Source organism: Scylla paramamosain, chromosome 33 (genome assembly GCF_035594125.1).
Source record: "Scylla paramamosain isolate STU-SP2022 chromosome 33, ASM3559412v1, whole genome shotgun sequence".
NCBI classification, from domain to species: domain Eukaryota; kingdom Metazoa; phylum Arthropoda; class Malacostraca; order Decapoda; family Portunidae; genus Scylla; species Scylla paramamosain.
The window spans coordinates 9092682-9108042 of record NC_087183.1 but is presented as its reverse complement, the minus strand read 5'-3'; the positions used below and the strand labels follow the sequence as shown (position 1 = coordinate 9108042).

The 15361-nt window shown below is 40.2% G+C and overlaps 1 protein-coding gene across 1 annotated transcript in view; it reads left to right on the top strand.

Moving 5' to 3' along the window:
* Nucleotides 1–15361, top strand: part of LOC135089637 (high-affinity choline transporter 1-like) — a 167806-nt gene that overhangs the window by 150370 nt on the left and 2075 nt on the right. The window contains exons 10-13 of the mRNA XM_063985496.1: nucleotides 3810–3932; nucleotides 6314–6417; nucleotides 13122–13252; nucleotides 15277–15355. Of these exons, the coding sequence (XP_063841566.1) occupies nucleotides 3810–3932; nucleotides 6314–6417; nucleotides 13122–13252; nucleotides 15277–15355 (437 nt within the window). The remainder of the gene's footprint in view (nucleotides 1–3809; nucleotides 3933–6313; nucleotides 6418–13121; nucleotides 13253–15276; nucleotides 15356–15361) is intronic.

The window sequence follows — 15361 nt, the reverse complement described above, 5'->3', positions numbered from 1 at the left end:
CCGCCAGTGCTTTGCCTCTTCCAGCTACTAACTCCACAAAGGAGCCTTATCCGTCCATATATGAAGTACTGCTTCCACTTACAGGAGTTCAGCTAACACAGCTCTCCTAAACAGAATGGAGCAAAAAACTTTTCCTCTCGTCGACTCCTTCCCTCATGCGGCCTCCCTGCTCAAGACAATCTACTCACTCTCATCCCTCTTCTGTCCATATCACCAGTACAAGAGTTAACTAGCATCTCTACTCTTTCCTTCCTTCGTAAACGTTGGAATGCTTGTTTGTCCTTCTATCAACGACTTGAACTATTTTAAAAGAGGCGCATCAGGACGAATGAATTTTTTGGCCAGCTCCTCTTCCTCTCGCACGGTTTCTTTTTGGGTGCAACACACTGACGGATTTTTTTAAATTTTTGTGCCTTTGACCAGCCTCCTCGACACTTTAAAAGAAAACAGCAATGCCTGTGGGTTACTTAATAAGGAACATTAATTTCTTAACTCAGATTCATCTCATTCCGTACCCTGTTGAAAAGAATCCTTTGTACCCGAGGGGGAAGGGGAGGAACACGAGGACAAAGGAATACAATGGAAACAGCAAATAACAACATACATGTTTATCCTAACGAGGTGGCGGAGGAGGAGGTGGATGAGATGGATGACTCGCGTGGCGTTGTTTCCTGTGCCACGTGCCCACAAAAGCTTCAAGGTGACACGTAGCAGATGAGACCCATGTGTTTTGTTTTGTGTTGTGCTGTGCTGTGCTGTGGTACGGCGGAGGTAACGTAACGGTGCACAAAGGGTAGGCGCTGACAATGACCTCGTTAAAATAGTGATAGAATATATTTTACTGCAGAAAGTGTCTGTCTGTCTGTCTGTCTTACGTTTTCACAGTACCCACACCTGCTTTGTGAATAAAACCAGCATCATTCTCTTATGTGGAAACAGCTGGATTTACAGTGCAGCTTACGTATAGCGCTGTGAGTGATTGGTTTGTCTGTCTCTCTGTCTCTTTGTCTATCTGTCTCTCACATTTTTACAGTAATGAAACCGAACTGGTGAGCAAAAATAGTTATATTTATAGTGTTGAGAGCGACTGATCTGTGTCTCTGTCTGTCTATCTGTCTGTCTGTCTGTCTGTCTGTCTGCCTCATGTTTTCATAGAAATGAGACTAAATTTGCGGATAAAACTAGCAGTGTTTTCTTACTTAAACATATGTATATTTCATTTTTTTCTACTATATCAAAATTTATCAGCAAATTATCATCATCCCACGAGACGAGACGCGTGTGGCTCGTTAATTAGGGACGACAATTCGAGGTAGAAGTAGAGAAATTGGGAAGGTGATCTGAAGTGAGTAGGTGTGAAGGTGAGACAAAGGCCTTCCAATTAACTTGCTGGTTAGGAATTATTACCAATATTACCAGAGAGAGAGAGAGAGAGAGAGAGAGAGAGAGAGAGAGAGAGAGAGAGAGAGAGAGAGTGTGTGTGTGTGTGTGTGTGTGTGTGTGTGTGTGTGTGTGTGTGTGTGTGTGTGTGTGTGTGTGTGTGTGTGTGTGTGTGTGTGTGTGTGTGTGTGTGTGTGTGTGTGTGTTCATTACCTGCACATCTGTTTCTTTTCTCTCTCTCTCTCTCTCTCTCTCTCTCTCTCTCTCTCTCTCTCTCTCTCTCTCTCTCTCTCTCTCTCTCTCTCTCTCTCTCTCTCTCTCACACACACACACACACACACACACACACACACACACACACACACACACACACACACACACACACACACACACACACACACACATACAGAAGGAAAAAGAAACGAGGAATGTACAAATCTGGGACAGACACGCGGAGATGATGAAGAACATGACAAAGAAGAAGAAAGGGAACAGAGATAAGGAAAGGACACAAAGCGAAGGTACGAGAGATGGAGTGTTGAATTTGTTGGTTGTGGTCATTTTATAGATGGAGTGTGTTCAATCTCTCTCTCTCTCTCTCTCTCTCTCTCTCTCTCTCTCTCTCTCTCTCTCTCTCTCTCTCTCTCTCTCTCTGTGTATCACCCAGACAAACTTCCGCTCATTTCCATCTCTTTCTTCTTCTCTCCATCCGTCTCTTTCCTCTCTCCTCCCTTTACTAACGCGAGCGAGCGAGCGAGCGAGCGAGAGACAGAGAGATAGATAGATAGAGAGAGAGAGAGAGAGAGAGAGAGAGAGAGAGAGAGAGAGAGAGAGAGAGAGAGAGAGAGAGAGAGAGAGAGAGAGAGAGAACCTGATAAAAAAAAAAATGGCTGAGACGCGTAATCATGCCAGGAAAAAAAATATCTTTTACTCGAAGACTCTTTTGGCTAAGGTTGCGTTCGTCCCTTTGAGAGTTGTGGAGGTTATGTAGACTGTATCTTTTATGTGCAAAAGAGATGATTCCCGGGGGAGGGGGGATAGAAAGGAGAGAGTGAGAGAGACGGTAGGAGAGATTGGAAAGAAGAGATTGAGGAAAGAAGGAAGACAGGAAAAGGAAAGAAGTAGGAAAGAATTGACTGATAAAAGGATGAAGGAAAGAAGAGTATGAGGAAAAGGGGAAAAGAAGGAGAGATGGAAGGAAAGCAAAGCAGGAGAAGAGAGAGTAAAGATAGAAGGGAACGTGGGAGAGAAGAAGGGAGAAATGAAAGGAATGTAATAGATAGGAGAGAGGAAAGAAAGAAGAGAATGAGGGAAGAAAGGAGATGGAGGGGAAGGGGAAGAAGGAACGATGGAGGAAGAAGGGAAGGAAAGAGGGGAGGAAGGACTGGCTGGATGAATTACGAGGAGCTGATAAGGAGGAGGAGATAAAAAGACAGGAAGGATGGTTGCGTCACCGAAGAATAGAGGAAGGAGGGAAGGAAGAAAGGGAAAGAGAAAGGGAAGGAAAACACGTCACCGGAGGAAACAAAAGAAGAGGGAAAAAAATAATGCAAAGGAGATGGTGCTACTTGTTCATTTTCTTCACTATCTGACTCACTGCCTCCTTCACTTACACACTCCTTCGCTATTCTACACTTCCTTCATATCCTGTGTTGTGTCCTGTGTTCCTTTATATTATACACTTAATAAAAAACATACCTTAATTAAATACGGTTAATTTGGCTTGGTGTTTAAAATCCATACATTGCTATAGTTTAAACGCCAAGTATAAATAAAATCCCATACGAGTACTTAGGCATACAGTTATTCAGTAGAGGGTTCACGACACATATTGCACATTTAATACGACAAATGAAATCAGCACAAGGTAAACGTTGATGTTGTTGTATTCAGTAATCTAATAGTAAACAGTTAAGTCTGACATAAAACGTTAAAAAAGTGGGAATTCGATGCACTTACGGTAAAAATATGGAACACTTATAGCAAATATATAAGCAAATAAATAAAAACCAGGCAATACAATATTATTCAGCCATACGATTCCATACAACCCAAACCAACCATACAGTCCCATACAATTCAGTCATATAACCCCAAACCATCGAATACATTTAAAGCACAGATCACCATTCAACCATATAACCTACATGCAACTCAACTACACCACACCACACAGTACATTACACACAATTAACGTTCACTGATAGACAGATATTTTCCTGTATCCACCTACAACTTTCTAGACATTTCCTTATATAGTGCAGTCTCGTAAATACTTTTGTAGCATAGAAAAGATCAAATTAACCCTTCTACTTTCTCTTTTTTTCTTTTTCAGTGTTTTCAGCTTTTCAGTGCATCGACGTTCTTAATTGGTGGAACGATATTTCTCTAGTTAGTATGTTCTCATTCCGTTATGTTTCTCCTTACAGTGGGTCGCCTTCCTGGGTCTGGGGGCCGTCAGCGCTGCCGTCATGTCCTCCGCTGACTCTTCCGTGCTCTCCGCCTCCTCTATGTTCGCCAATAACATCTACAGGAATGTGTTTCGCCGGAGCGTGAGTGTTTTGTTTCTTTAAGTATCGGCTTGTGTAGATGTTGCTGTATCTACATTCTCTCTCTCTCTCTCTCTCTCTCTCTCTCTCTCTCTCTCTCTCTCTCTCTCTCTCTCTCTCTCTCTCTCTCTCTCTCTCTCTCTCTCTCTCTCTCACTAATCTCACAGTTTTTCTCCACAAAATCTTTCCGTTACAAAGTTTTTTTTTCTTTTTTTCCTCCTTACCTTTTCGCTGCAGCCTCACTTACTTTTTTCCCTTCATGTTTTCCTCCTTCTTTTCCATTCCTTCTCTCTCTCATTCTGGCTTTTTTCCTTTGGTGTCTCTCACTTGCTTTTCTCCTCCAGTTCCTCTTTCCCTCTTCTCTTCTCTTGTCCTTTCCCTTTTTTGCGTAACTGAAGAGAGAGAGAGAGAGAGAGAGAGAGAGAGAGAGAGAGAGAGAGAGAGAGAGAGAGAGAGAGAGAGAGAGAGAGAGAATTTTGAATTAACAATGTAGCAGAAAAAAATTAATAGGATACCGTGTTTTTCTTAATTTCAGGATTATAATGTTGTTGTTGTTGTTGTTGTTGTTGTTGTTGTTGTTGTTGTTGTTGTTGCTTTGTTCTTTCTTGTTTTGTTCTTATTTTTCTTGTTCTTGTTATTGTTCTTGTTCTTGCTTTGTTTTCATTGTTCTTTTGTTATTCTTGTTCTTGTTCTTTATGTTCTTGTTGTTCTTGTCCTTGCTGTTGTACTTCCTCTTCCCCCTCCTCCTCCTCCTCCTCCTCCTCCTTCTCTTCCACTTGTTATTTTTATTTCTGCTTTCTCTTCAACGTGTAATTAACTCAGTGTTTTAGGCCACTCAGTATTTACCTTAATCTTTTCACAGTGTTTTTGTCTCTGTTGATTCCTCATACCTGAATCCATCATATATTTCATTTCCCTTGAGTTGATTTGTATTATTTTCGTTCACTAATGCAGTTATTGTTTTTTCATTCTTTTTTTTATTTTGTTATTTGTTTTCTTCTATTTTTCGTCAGTGGATTATCCCATGTTTGTTTTTTTCTTTTTATTTTTCTCTCTCTCTCTCTTTTTATTCTTTTTTTCTTCTTCTTCTTCTTGGTCTTTGTTTTATTTTTATGTAGATTTGTTCCACTTCTTGTTTTTTTTTATTTATTTATTATAAGCTTAAACTTTTCTTTCGTTTCCTTATTTAATTTATTATAATTTTTCTTGGCTTTTTTTTCTTCTTGGTGGAAGTTTTGGAGGGAATGAAAACATCATATATATTTTCATCTTTTATCCTCATTTTCTCTCTTTCACTTTCACGCTGCAAACTTTCCAAAGAAGGATTATTATTTTTTTCTTTATTTTTACTTTCATATTCAAGAAGTTCTGGGAAAAAATTAATGCGCCGTATATCATCCCTTTTTTCCTTTATTTTTCCTGCTTTTTTCCCCAAATGCAAAGGAAAGTTTTGTGTCCTGGTGGCTTTAATTCAAGTACTTTTACGATGTTATTTTCAGTTGTCTCATAATTTTTTCTTACTTTTAACTCTCTCTCTCTCTCTCTCTCTCTCTCTCTCTCTCTCTCTCTCTCTCTCTCTCTCTCTCTCTCTCTCTCTCTCTCTCTCTCTCTCTCTCTCTCTCTCTCTCTCTCTCTCTCTCTCTCTCTCTCTCTCTCTCTCTCTCGTACCTGCAATTTCGTATTCATGAATTCTGTCTCTTAGTTTATCATTTTCCTAATTCCTCTTAATCCTCTTTTTCCTTTTTTCCTTTTCACGGCTTATTTTTACGAGTATTTTCCTTCTTTACACACTTCTTTTTTTTTTTCGTTCAAGGTTGATGATTACAGTAGCGATGTTCTGTATGATGATAATGATTAATTGATTAGTCTGTGTATAGCAACAACATTAACGTCAACAAGTCATAACATCTTTTTTAAACTAACCTAATTAACGACCTTCTTTCCTTCCTTCCTTCCTTCCTTCCTTCCTTCCTTCCTTCCTTCCTTCCTTCCTTCCTTCCTTCCTTCCTTCCTTACTTACTTACTTACTTACTTAGTCTTACTCACTCTGTTAATTACTAGCAAGACTGACTGATTGACTGACTGACTGACTAAATAACCAACTAACCAAGAAACGAAATTACTAGATAACTAACAAACAAGCAAACTAAACCAAACTAACCTGACTGACTGATAACAAACAAACACACACACTGACTAACTAGCCAAGTAAGCAACGAACGAACCAGCTAACTAACAAAATAAATAAACAATGAACAAACGAACGAAACTGAATAAAATACCAAAAGAATACTAACTAACGAACTAGTGAACTAACCTACCCTACCCTAACCTAACGTAACCTAACCTAATGATCCTAACCTAATGATCCCTCCTTTACGCAGGCGAGTGAAAAGGAGGTGCTGTGGGTGATGCGTGTGTCAGTAGTGGTCGTCGCTGTCTGCGCCTCCGCCATCGCTATTCAGGGGAACTCCATCTACCAGCTGTTGTGAGTACCAGTGGTGAGGGCGTCTGTTCGAATGTATTTATTTATTTATTTATTTATTTTATGTTTGTGTGTGTGTGTGTGTGTGTGTGTGTGTGTGTGTGTGTGTGTGTGTGTGTGTGTGTGTGTATTTGTTATTGGAGTGTTCAGCGTTTAGAAATTGTGTGTTTTTAAGATGTTTTGTCTCTCTCTCTCTCTCTCTCTCTCTCTCTCTCTCTCTCTCTCTCTCTCTCTCTCTCTCTCTCTCTCTCTCTCTCTCTCTCTGGTATCATGTTTCTCTGATATTTCTCGCTCCTCCTCCTCCTCCTCCTCCTCCTCCTCCTCCTCTTCCTCGTCACTGCTCATCTGACAAGAATTTATACTTTCTTCTTAATGTTTGTCTTTTGTTAGGAACTACTCAGAGAGAGAGAGAGAGAGAGAGAGAGAGAGAGAGAGAGAGAGAGAGAGAGAGAGAGTGCTCCTTGTAACCATTTTTTCTATCTTTTATTTTTATCTTCGTCCCGAAAAAACAACAAACAGTAAAATAAACGCAGGAAATTATCACCACCACCACCACCACCACCACCATCACCACCACCACTACCACCTTTCCATTGTAGTCGGCAGAGTTTTTAAATAATGAAGTGACTCAGATTTCAAAACAGAAAAGAGACAAATAAAGAAAACGAGAAAAGTCAGAATTGATTTGGACATTTTTGCAGTTGTTGATCTGAAGCAGTGAGGTGTGGCATACTTTTTCCCCCATTTTCCTGTTTCCTGCTCCTCTGACGATTTTTTTCCTTTTTCTTTCTCTTTTCTCCGTTTCGTCATGTCAGTTTTCAGTGTCTGTTTTTTTTTTAGCCCTTTTTTTCCTTTCCTCAGCCTCTTCCATTTTCTTTTTTTAATTTTTTCACTGTGTTTCATGTTTGTTCCCTTCTTCTTTCGTCATCGTATTTTTCCCCCACCAGATAACTTCATTCATTCAGCCACTTTGCATTCATTCTCCCATTTCCCTTTTGGCTGTTTACGCATAATTATATTTTTCTGTAATCTCTGTTTCTTCATATTTTTAATGACCACACTCCCTAATTTATTTTGTATATTTCTATTCCTTCAATCCTTTTTTTCTTTCCTTTCGTTTATTTGTCTTCTTTCACTCAGTATTTCTTTTGTTATTGATTATTAATTCTTATGTTTTTTTTCGTATTAAGATTTTCTCTTCAATATCCTCTATTTTTTACACTTTTCAGTCAGATTTTTTCCCTTTTTGCCATCATCAATCATAGGTAATCTCTCTCTCTCTCTCTCTCTCTCTCTCTCTCTCTCTCTCTCTCTCTCTCTCTCTCTCTCTCTCTCTCTCTCTAACAATACATAGAAACGGGGAAGAAGAAAAAAATGTTTGATTGCCGCAAGAGAGAGAGAGAGAGAGAGAGAGAGAGAGAGAGAGAGAGAGAGAGAGAGAGAGAGTCACCTTGGAAAAAAGATGAAAGAAAAACTGCCGTGCGTGTGTGTGTGTGTGTGTGTGTGTGTGTGTGTGTGTGTGTGTGTGTGTGTGTGTGTGTGTGTGTGTGTGTGCTGCCAAAGTGAAGAGCTGAAGGAAAAATCTTGAAAGTAGGGAGAGGATAAGGAGGAGGAGGATAAGGAGTTGTCGTTCAGGTGTCTCCTCCTCCTCCGCCTCCTCCTCCTCCTCCTCCTCCTCCTCCTCCTCCTCCTCCTCCTCCTCCTCCTCCTCCTCCTCCTCCTCCTTCCCTGGGCCTAAATTTATTATTCCTTATCAATATTTTGTCTTTCTGCCTGTTTCTCTCTCTCTCTCTCTCTCTCTCTCTCTCTCTCTCTCTCTCTCTCTCTCTCTCTCTCTCTCTCTCTCTCTCTCTCTCTCTCTCTCTCTCTCTCTCTCTCTCTGTCTACCTTATCCTCTCTCCAGACAAGAATGGAGTACACTCTCCTCGGGGACCCAGAACTCTCCCCGTATTTACTGCAGGTCACAGTGTTACCCTGCCTTGCACACAGTATCCATACCTGGGAGCGCCGGTACACAGTATCTATTCCTAGGAGCGCCGGTACACATCACCCGAGCTGTACCTGCTCGCCAGCGCCTCCATCCTATCATTCAGTCTCCTCCAGCGACTAGATCAGCGCTTTGTCACTTTCAAGTGTCTCGTTAATAATGCTGCCGGAATCCCCATCCCCTTGACAAGAGCCATATATACATTGCCTTCATACGGTCAGCCATAGACTCTCTCTCCCCTGCCTTAAGTCAGCTCTCCAAGACCTCACTAGAACCTTTAAAAATATTCCAAAAGAAAGTGATACTGTATATTCTCGGGTGTCCGACCTCCACCAGGATAGTAAACATGAGCTCAGTCTGCCTTCCATTGTCGAAGAAATACATGCCAGCGTCTTCTCCTTCAGCGTCAAGTGCCTCCACATCCCCCATCTTGCTCCGCATTACACTCATATCGCATTACACTGCCTCTCCATATTTCTGTGGATTCTTCCCATGTTGGAATCGCTGCCAATGATAAAAGTGGACTTCCCAGCCAAAGGGCCTGTGACCAGCAGCTGCCAGAGGACGTAACACCCTCCCTCCCCTGCTACAAGCGGATCATACCCTCTGCCGCTCTCCTCCCTACTCTCCGCCGCGTGGAAGCTGAGCTCACTCACAGAGTATCCATACAGCATTATGATCACTTTCGTCTCTCTCCTCCGAGGTATCACCGAAACGGACTCATGATCCGCAGAAACAATATTGTGACAGCTCGGCTTCGGCTGGGTTACAAACAGCTGTGGCAGCTCTCCGAGACAGGGCACGTGCCCCACTACTCCACCTGTAAGCTGTGTGATTGTCCTAACGCAAATAGTCTCCATCACTACTGCCTCGAGTGTCCCTCAGTGCGAGACCTGCTGCCACAGGGCCAACAATTCATGTCTGTCACTTTCTCCTGGATGGCAATAATTTAGATACTGTTTTAGTGCGACACCTACACTTTGGTGGGTGTTGATACCTACCTACATGTCAATTCCAGCCTAAATGTACATTTTTATTGTCCTGCGTGTCACGAGTATTCTGTGTATACCGAGAATTAGGTCTGTACTAGGTTTATCGCTGTAAGAGCATAATAAATTGATAAAACAAAAATTTTCTCTCTCTCTCTCTCTCTCTCTCTCTCTCTCTCTCTCTCTCTCTCTCTCTCTCTCTCTCTCTCTCTCTCTCTCTCTCTCTCTCTCTCTCTCTCTCTCTCTCTCTCTCTCTCTCTACTTATTCATCCTGTCCGAGCGTCACATCCTTAATCTTCATTCTTCCCTATAAAGCTTCTGTGTGTGTGTGTGTGTGTGTGTGTGTGTGTGTGTGTGTGTGTGTGTGTGTGTGTGTGTGTGTGTGTGTGTGTGTGTGTGTGTGTGTGTGCGTGTTTGCGTTCCTAGAAAACATCAATCAATCCTTTTTCTGAGACGGAGTGGAAGGAATAAATGATACTCTGTTACAACCGTCTTTCCTTCATTAGGCTCTTCCCCCTTCAACTTGGCCGTGTTTTTTTTTTTTTTCTGTATGCTTATTTGTCTTATTTTCTCGTGTTCTTATGGTTTTATGTTGTCCTTTTTATGCTTAAAGGGAGATGGGTTAATAAGACTTCTGGGACACACACACACACACACACACACACACACACACACACACACACACACACACACACTCAAGGAGGCAAAATGGAAGGCAGGAAGATGGTAGGGAAGGTTTTCTCTCTCTCTCTCTCTCTCTCTCTCTCTCTCTCTCTCTCTCTCTCTCTCTCTCTCTCTCTCTCTCTCTCTCTCTCTCTCTCTCTCTCTCTCTAACTTGTCAGACATCATTCCACAAAGAACCCAAAGCCATATTATTACTCACAAAAGCTGCTTCGCGTCTCCATAATAGGCATGTGTAACAAAAAATTGTTTTCCCCAGTACTTCTTTTGATGCTCTTACCTTCATGCCGACCACCTTTTTAGTCATATTGTGCAGCGTGGGTAGTGTGGTGTTTTGTGGCGTGGTGTTGTGCCGTGGTGCTGCTGCTGTGGCGAAGCATTGTGTGTTGTAGCTTGGCGGGGCTTTGTGGTGTTGAAAATAAGCCTTTATGCGTTGTTGTTGTTGTTGTTTTGCTTTCTCCTTTTTTTTTTTTTTTTTTTTACTAGAAATAGTTATGCTCTTTCTTGTTATCATCTTACTACTACTACTACTACTACTACTACTACTAGTAGTAGTAGTAGTAGTAGTAGTAGTAGTAGTAGTAGTAGTAGTACTTTTACCACGAGGTGAAAAACATTGATAGTACGAACAACTCTTAAAACCCTTAAAATCCCTTGTAACTTCCTTTAGAGCCTTTTGAAAGTAGTGGAGGTCCAGATAGAAGAGTTTCAGAATATGGTCGTCTATCACACACACACACACACACACACACACACACACACACACACACACACACACACACCAGGAATTCCCAATAACACCAGGCTAAAAGGTAATCTTAACATTTAATTTACGTCTCGTGTTTCAAGAAGTCGAGCGGTATCAACAGTGAAGTTTCTCAGTCCCGAGGAAGAGTTTGTGTTGAGGAGGAAGCTAGTGGCGAGTGGTGGCGAGGTCAAGGACTCAGGGTCATCAACACGTGGGCAGAACAGAATATCATCCTTAATTAATGAAGATCACATGCTAGGTGGGTGTGCTGGCTGGTGACTGGCCCGTAATGAGTGACGCGGTGTGGCGGGCTCCCTGATGCTCCAATCAATGGCAAGTTTAGATCATGCGTCACCTCTCTCTCTCTCTCTCTCTCTCTCTCTCTCTCTCTCTCTCTCTCTCTCTCTCTCTCTCTCTCCGTTTCGTTTTGCACTACATCTTACCTTCCTGTACCTCATAATCCTCTGGCTCATCATTTCTCCATTTATTAGCACTTCCCTAGGTACTCTTACGTATTAACCCATGTGTTATATTATCCTTTTTTCCTATTTATTCCTCACTTCATTCCCTGAAAGGTCAAAGGTCGCAAATAAGTGGGAGAGCGAACCTAATGTAACCTAACCGAACACTATACCAGTCACACGCTTGATGTGCATGCCGGGACCTCTCAATACCGTCCGACAACAGTGAAAAGATCTAAACCTGAGGGTGGTTCGAACATACGAACGCAGACTAGCAGCCGTGCGCGCTTCACTGTGTCATCCGGACGCTAAACTTTCAATTCACTTCCTTTAAACTTTTTTTTACTTTATGCACAGAATGAATACTCTTAAAAACTGTTTAATTCTCACGCCCACTCGTGTCTCCTGCGTGTTACCCGCAAGATTCAAGGCCTCTCTCACACCTCTCCACATTTCCCGTGTGATTCGCGAGGGTTCGAAGCTCCGAATCAATGCTCCTTCATGTATCGAACTAAGGAGAAGCAGAATTGTTGACATCGCGGCTCTTCTCTCTCTCCGAACTCATAAACAAGAAACCAAAGCTAGAAAAGGAAGAAAAATATTGAAGGTATTTGAAGAATAGTATTAATAACTAAAAAAATATATATTTATATATATATATATATATATATATATATATATATATATATATATATATATATATATATATATATATATATATATATATATATATATATCAGAATGGAAAATATAAAAATTTCACAGTACATCTGCGCCAAAAAATAACGTATAAAAAATTTACTAAAAAGAGTGAAAACGGGGACTTGTTAATTATAGAAAATGGTTAATGGTACTTGGCTTTCCATCCTCTCACTTTTTGTTATTTTTGTTTCCCCGTAGTTTCAGCGAAAAGAACATGACGTAACAAATTATATATGCAAGAAAAATAATATATTCAGGGAGTCTGTTGTGCAGCGCGGGGAGAGAACGAAAACAGTAAACAATGGAATAAAAAAATACCGTCCTTTATTAAAAATCTCAGTAAGGAACCTTAATGAAATTGGGATGACACCGAAGACGAAATACGTGTGTGTGTGTGTGTGTGTGTGTGTGTGTGTGTGTGTGTGTATAGTTGTACATGCCAAATTGTCTTTTTTGCATTGTTCTTGTATCCTTCAAAACTATCGTACTTTCTTTACTTTTCATTTTTTTTTCATAAATGTTTGATCTTTTTATACTTCCACTTGCTTTCATTTTTTTCTTCGACTGGCATATTTATTTATTTATCTATTTGTTTATTTATTTATTTTTGTTTTACTTCTTATTGTTCCCCATTTTTTTCTTTTATATGATTCGACTTACTTTTTTTTTTATTTCTCACAATTCTTCCCTCTATTCTTTTTTTTTTTTTACTTAATTTAATTCGACTTTTCAAACTATAAACATAAGCATGTATGTAGTATTTTTCACTTGTCTCTTTTCGTCTCTATTTCCACTTCCTCTATTTTTAGGTGGCAATATTTAATTTTCTTGCCATACTTGTGTTTTTTTTTTTTCCTTCATCAGTCTGTTTACTTCATCTATTTCTTTAATTCTGTTTTTTTTTTTTCCTGCTTATCTTTATCCATTCATTTCCTTCATCTTCCTTTTTTCCTGATAATCTATGATCTTGTATGTTTTTATCTTTATATATATATTCTTTTTTTCATGTACTTATATATTTATCTACCTGTTTATTCCTGCGTGAGTGTGTTAATTCTGTGTATTTAATTACCTATCTACCTGTTTATTGGTGTGTATGTATGTACGTGCGTTAGTTACCTGCACCTGTCAATTCCCAGCTACCTGTGCGGTGACCTGGTGTTCGTGATGCTCTTCCCACAACTGACCTTCGCCGTGCACTTCCCCGAGCGAGTCAACACCTACGGCTCCATCGCGGCATACCTGCTGGGCTTCCTCCTTCGCATCTTGGGTAAGTGCAAACATTGAGCTACGCCAGTATTCTGAAACGCTTTACTTTCTCATCACGACTATTTTCAAAGGCCACAGAGATGACTAGCGGGGCTCTCAAATGTGTTTTTTTTATTTTTTTTTATATGATAATAGTGTAGAAATCTCATTAATCTGTCACTGGAACCATAAAAAACATTCTTAAGAGCACTCCTCACCTCGACTATTTTCAAAGGTCACAGAGATGATTAGCCTGGTTCTCAAGAGTGTTTTTCCTGATAATAGTGTAGGAATGGTGTTCATCTATTACTAGAACCATAAAAGCAGTCATAAATACCCGTGGTCCTTTTGAAAGTAGTCAGTGTGCGGCGAAGCGTTTCAGACTGTGGTAGCTACGATGGGCAACACACGTTTAATATTTTATGATGTTTTGGCAGCGAGGTGGGAGTTACGAGAGGAGTAAATCTCTCTCTCTCTCTCTCTCTCTCTCTCTCTCTCTCTCTCTCTCTCTCTCTCTCTCTCTCTCTCTCTCTCTCTCTCTCCCCGCCTGCTGTTCATCTTCCTTTATTCTTTCTCTTTTTGCTTCTTTCCTTTTTTTTTTCTTCTTGTGTATTTTTCTTTGTTTTTGTTATCTGTTTTCTTGTTCTTGTTCTTTTTTTCTTCCTCTTCCTCCCCCTCCTCCTCCTTATCCTTGTCCTCTTCATCCTCCTCCTCTTGCTCCTTTTCCTCTTTCCCCACCTTCTAACCCTTCCTCCTTACTTCTCTCTCTCCTCTCATCTTTCTTTCATCTCATCTCCTCCATCTTCTCATCTTTCCTCCTTCAGTAATTTCTTAACCATCTATGAAAGTTATGCATCTTGGTCATCTCCATTTTCTTTTCCTTTTTTTCTCTCCATTTCCTGCCAGCAATTCGCATTTCCTCGTGGTGTATTTTTTTTTATATACGTTTCTTTTTCCTTTTCTTCTTGTTCATTTTCTGTTGCTTCCTGGAACTGTCATTCTTTCCCTTTCCTTTGCCTCTCTCTTTCTCCTTCAAACTCCTTCTGGTTGAATAGCAGATTTATGTGGAATATTTCTTTTTAGTTATTGTTGTTGTTTTTTTTTCCTTTCTTTTTCTTATATTTTATTCATTCAGATTCACAATGTACGTCTTCGTTTTTTTGTTATTATTGTTATTATTTTTTTATCATTTGTCATCTTCCTCGAATATCTGGTTGGAATTCAGAAAAAAAGCTTAAACATTACTATATATATATATATATATATATATATATATATATATATATATATATATATATATATATATATATATATATATATATATATATATATATATGTGTGTGTATATTTTATTTATTTATTTATTTTTTTAGGATGGTAAGTTCCGGATCCAGTCTTCCATTTTCCTCATCCATTTTTTTACGTGCTTATATATATAGCATCATTTTTTTTTTCGTTTCCATCTGAATATTCATTTTTCTGTATAAAAACTGTATCAGTCTATTTTTTTCTGTGTTTCGTTTGTCTTGTCTGTCACTGCCTTTCCATCTGTCAGCTTGTTCATCTATCTGCACTCCCCCACCCACCCACCCACTCTCTCTCTCTCTCTCTCTCTCTCTCTCTCTCTCTCTCTCTCTCTCTCTCTCTCTCTCTCTCTCTCTCTCTCTCTCTCTCTCTCTCTCTCCAGGTAATCCCTAAAACCTCCCTCATTTGCTCACGCTAAACCTACCAATTATAATTAGATTCTAAGGTCAATCATTCTCTCTCACGTTAATCTCATTTGCATCAGCTTTCCTTTCTGAGGCCAGACTGGCGTGCTCCTTCCTTCCTCTCGTCTTCTTGTTTTCCTTCCTTCTCTTGTTTTCTGTGTTACCTTTCTCTTCTCACGTTCTCTTTGTTAGCCATCCCTCCTCACGTTTTCTTTTTTATTCTTTCCTCTTCATGTTTTCTTAGTTTTCCTTCCCTCCTTCCGTTGTCTTTGTTACCCTACCCTCCTCACGTTTTCTTTTGTCTCCCTTCTCTCCTCACATTTTCTCTTTGTTGCAGGCGGGGAGAAGGTGCTCGGGGTGCCCGCTGTCATCAGGTACCCTTACTACATCGACGGGACTCAGTATTTCCCCTTCAGGTGAGA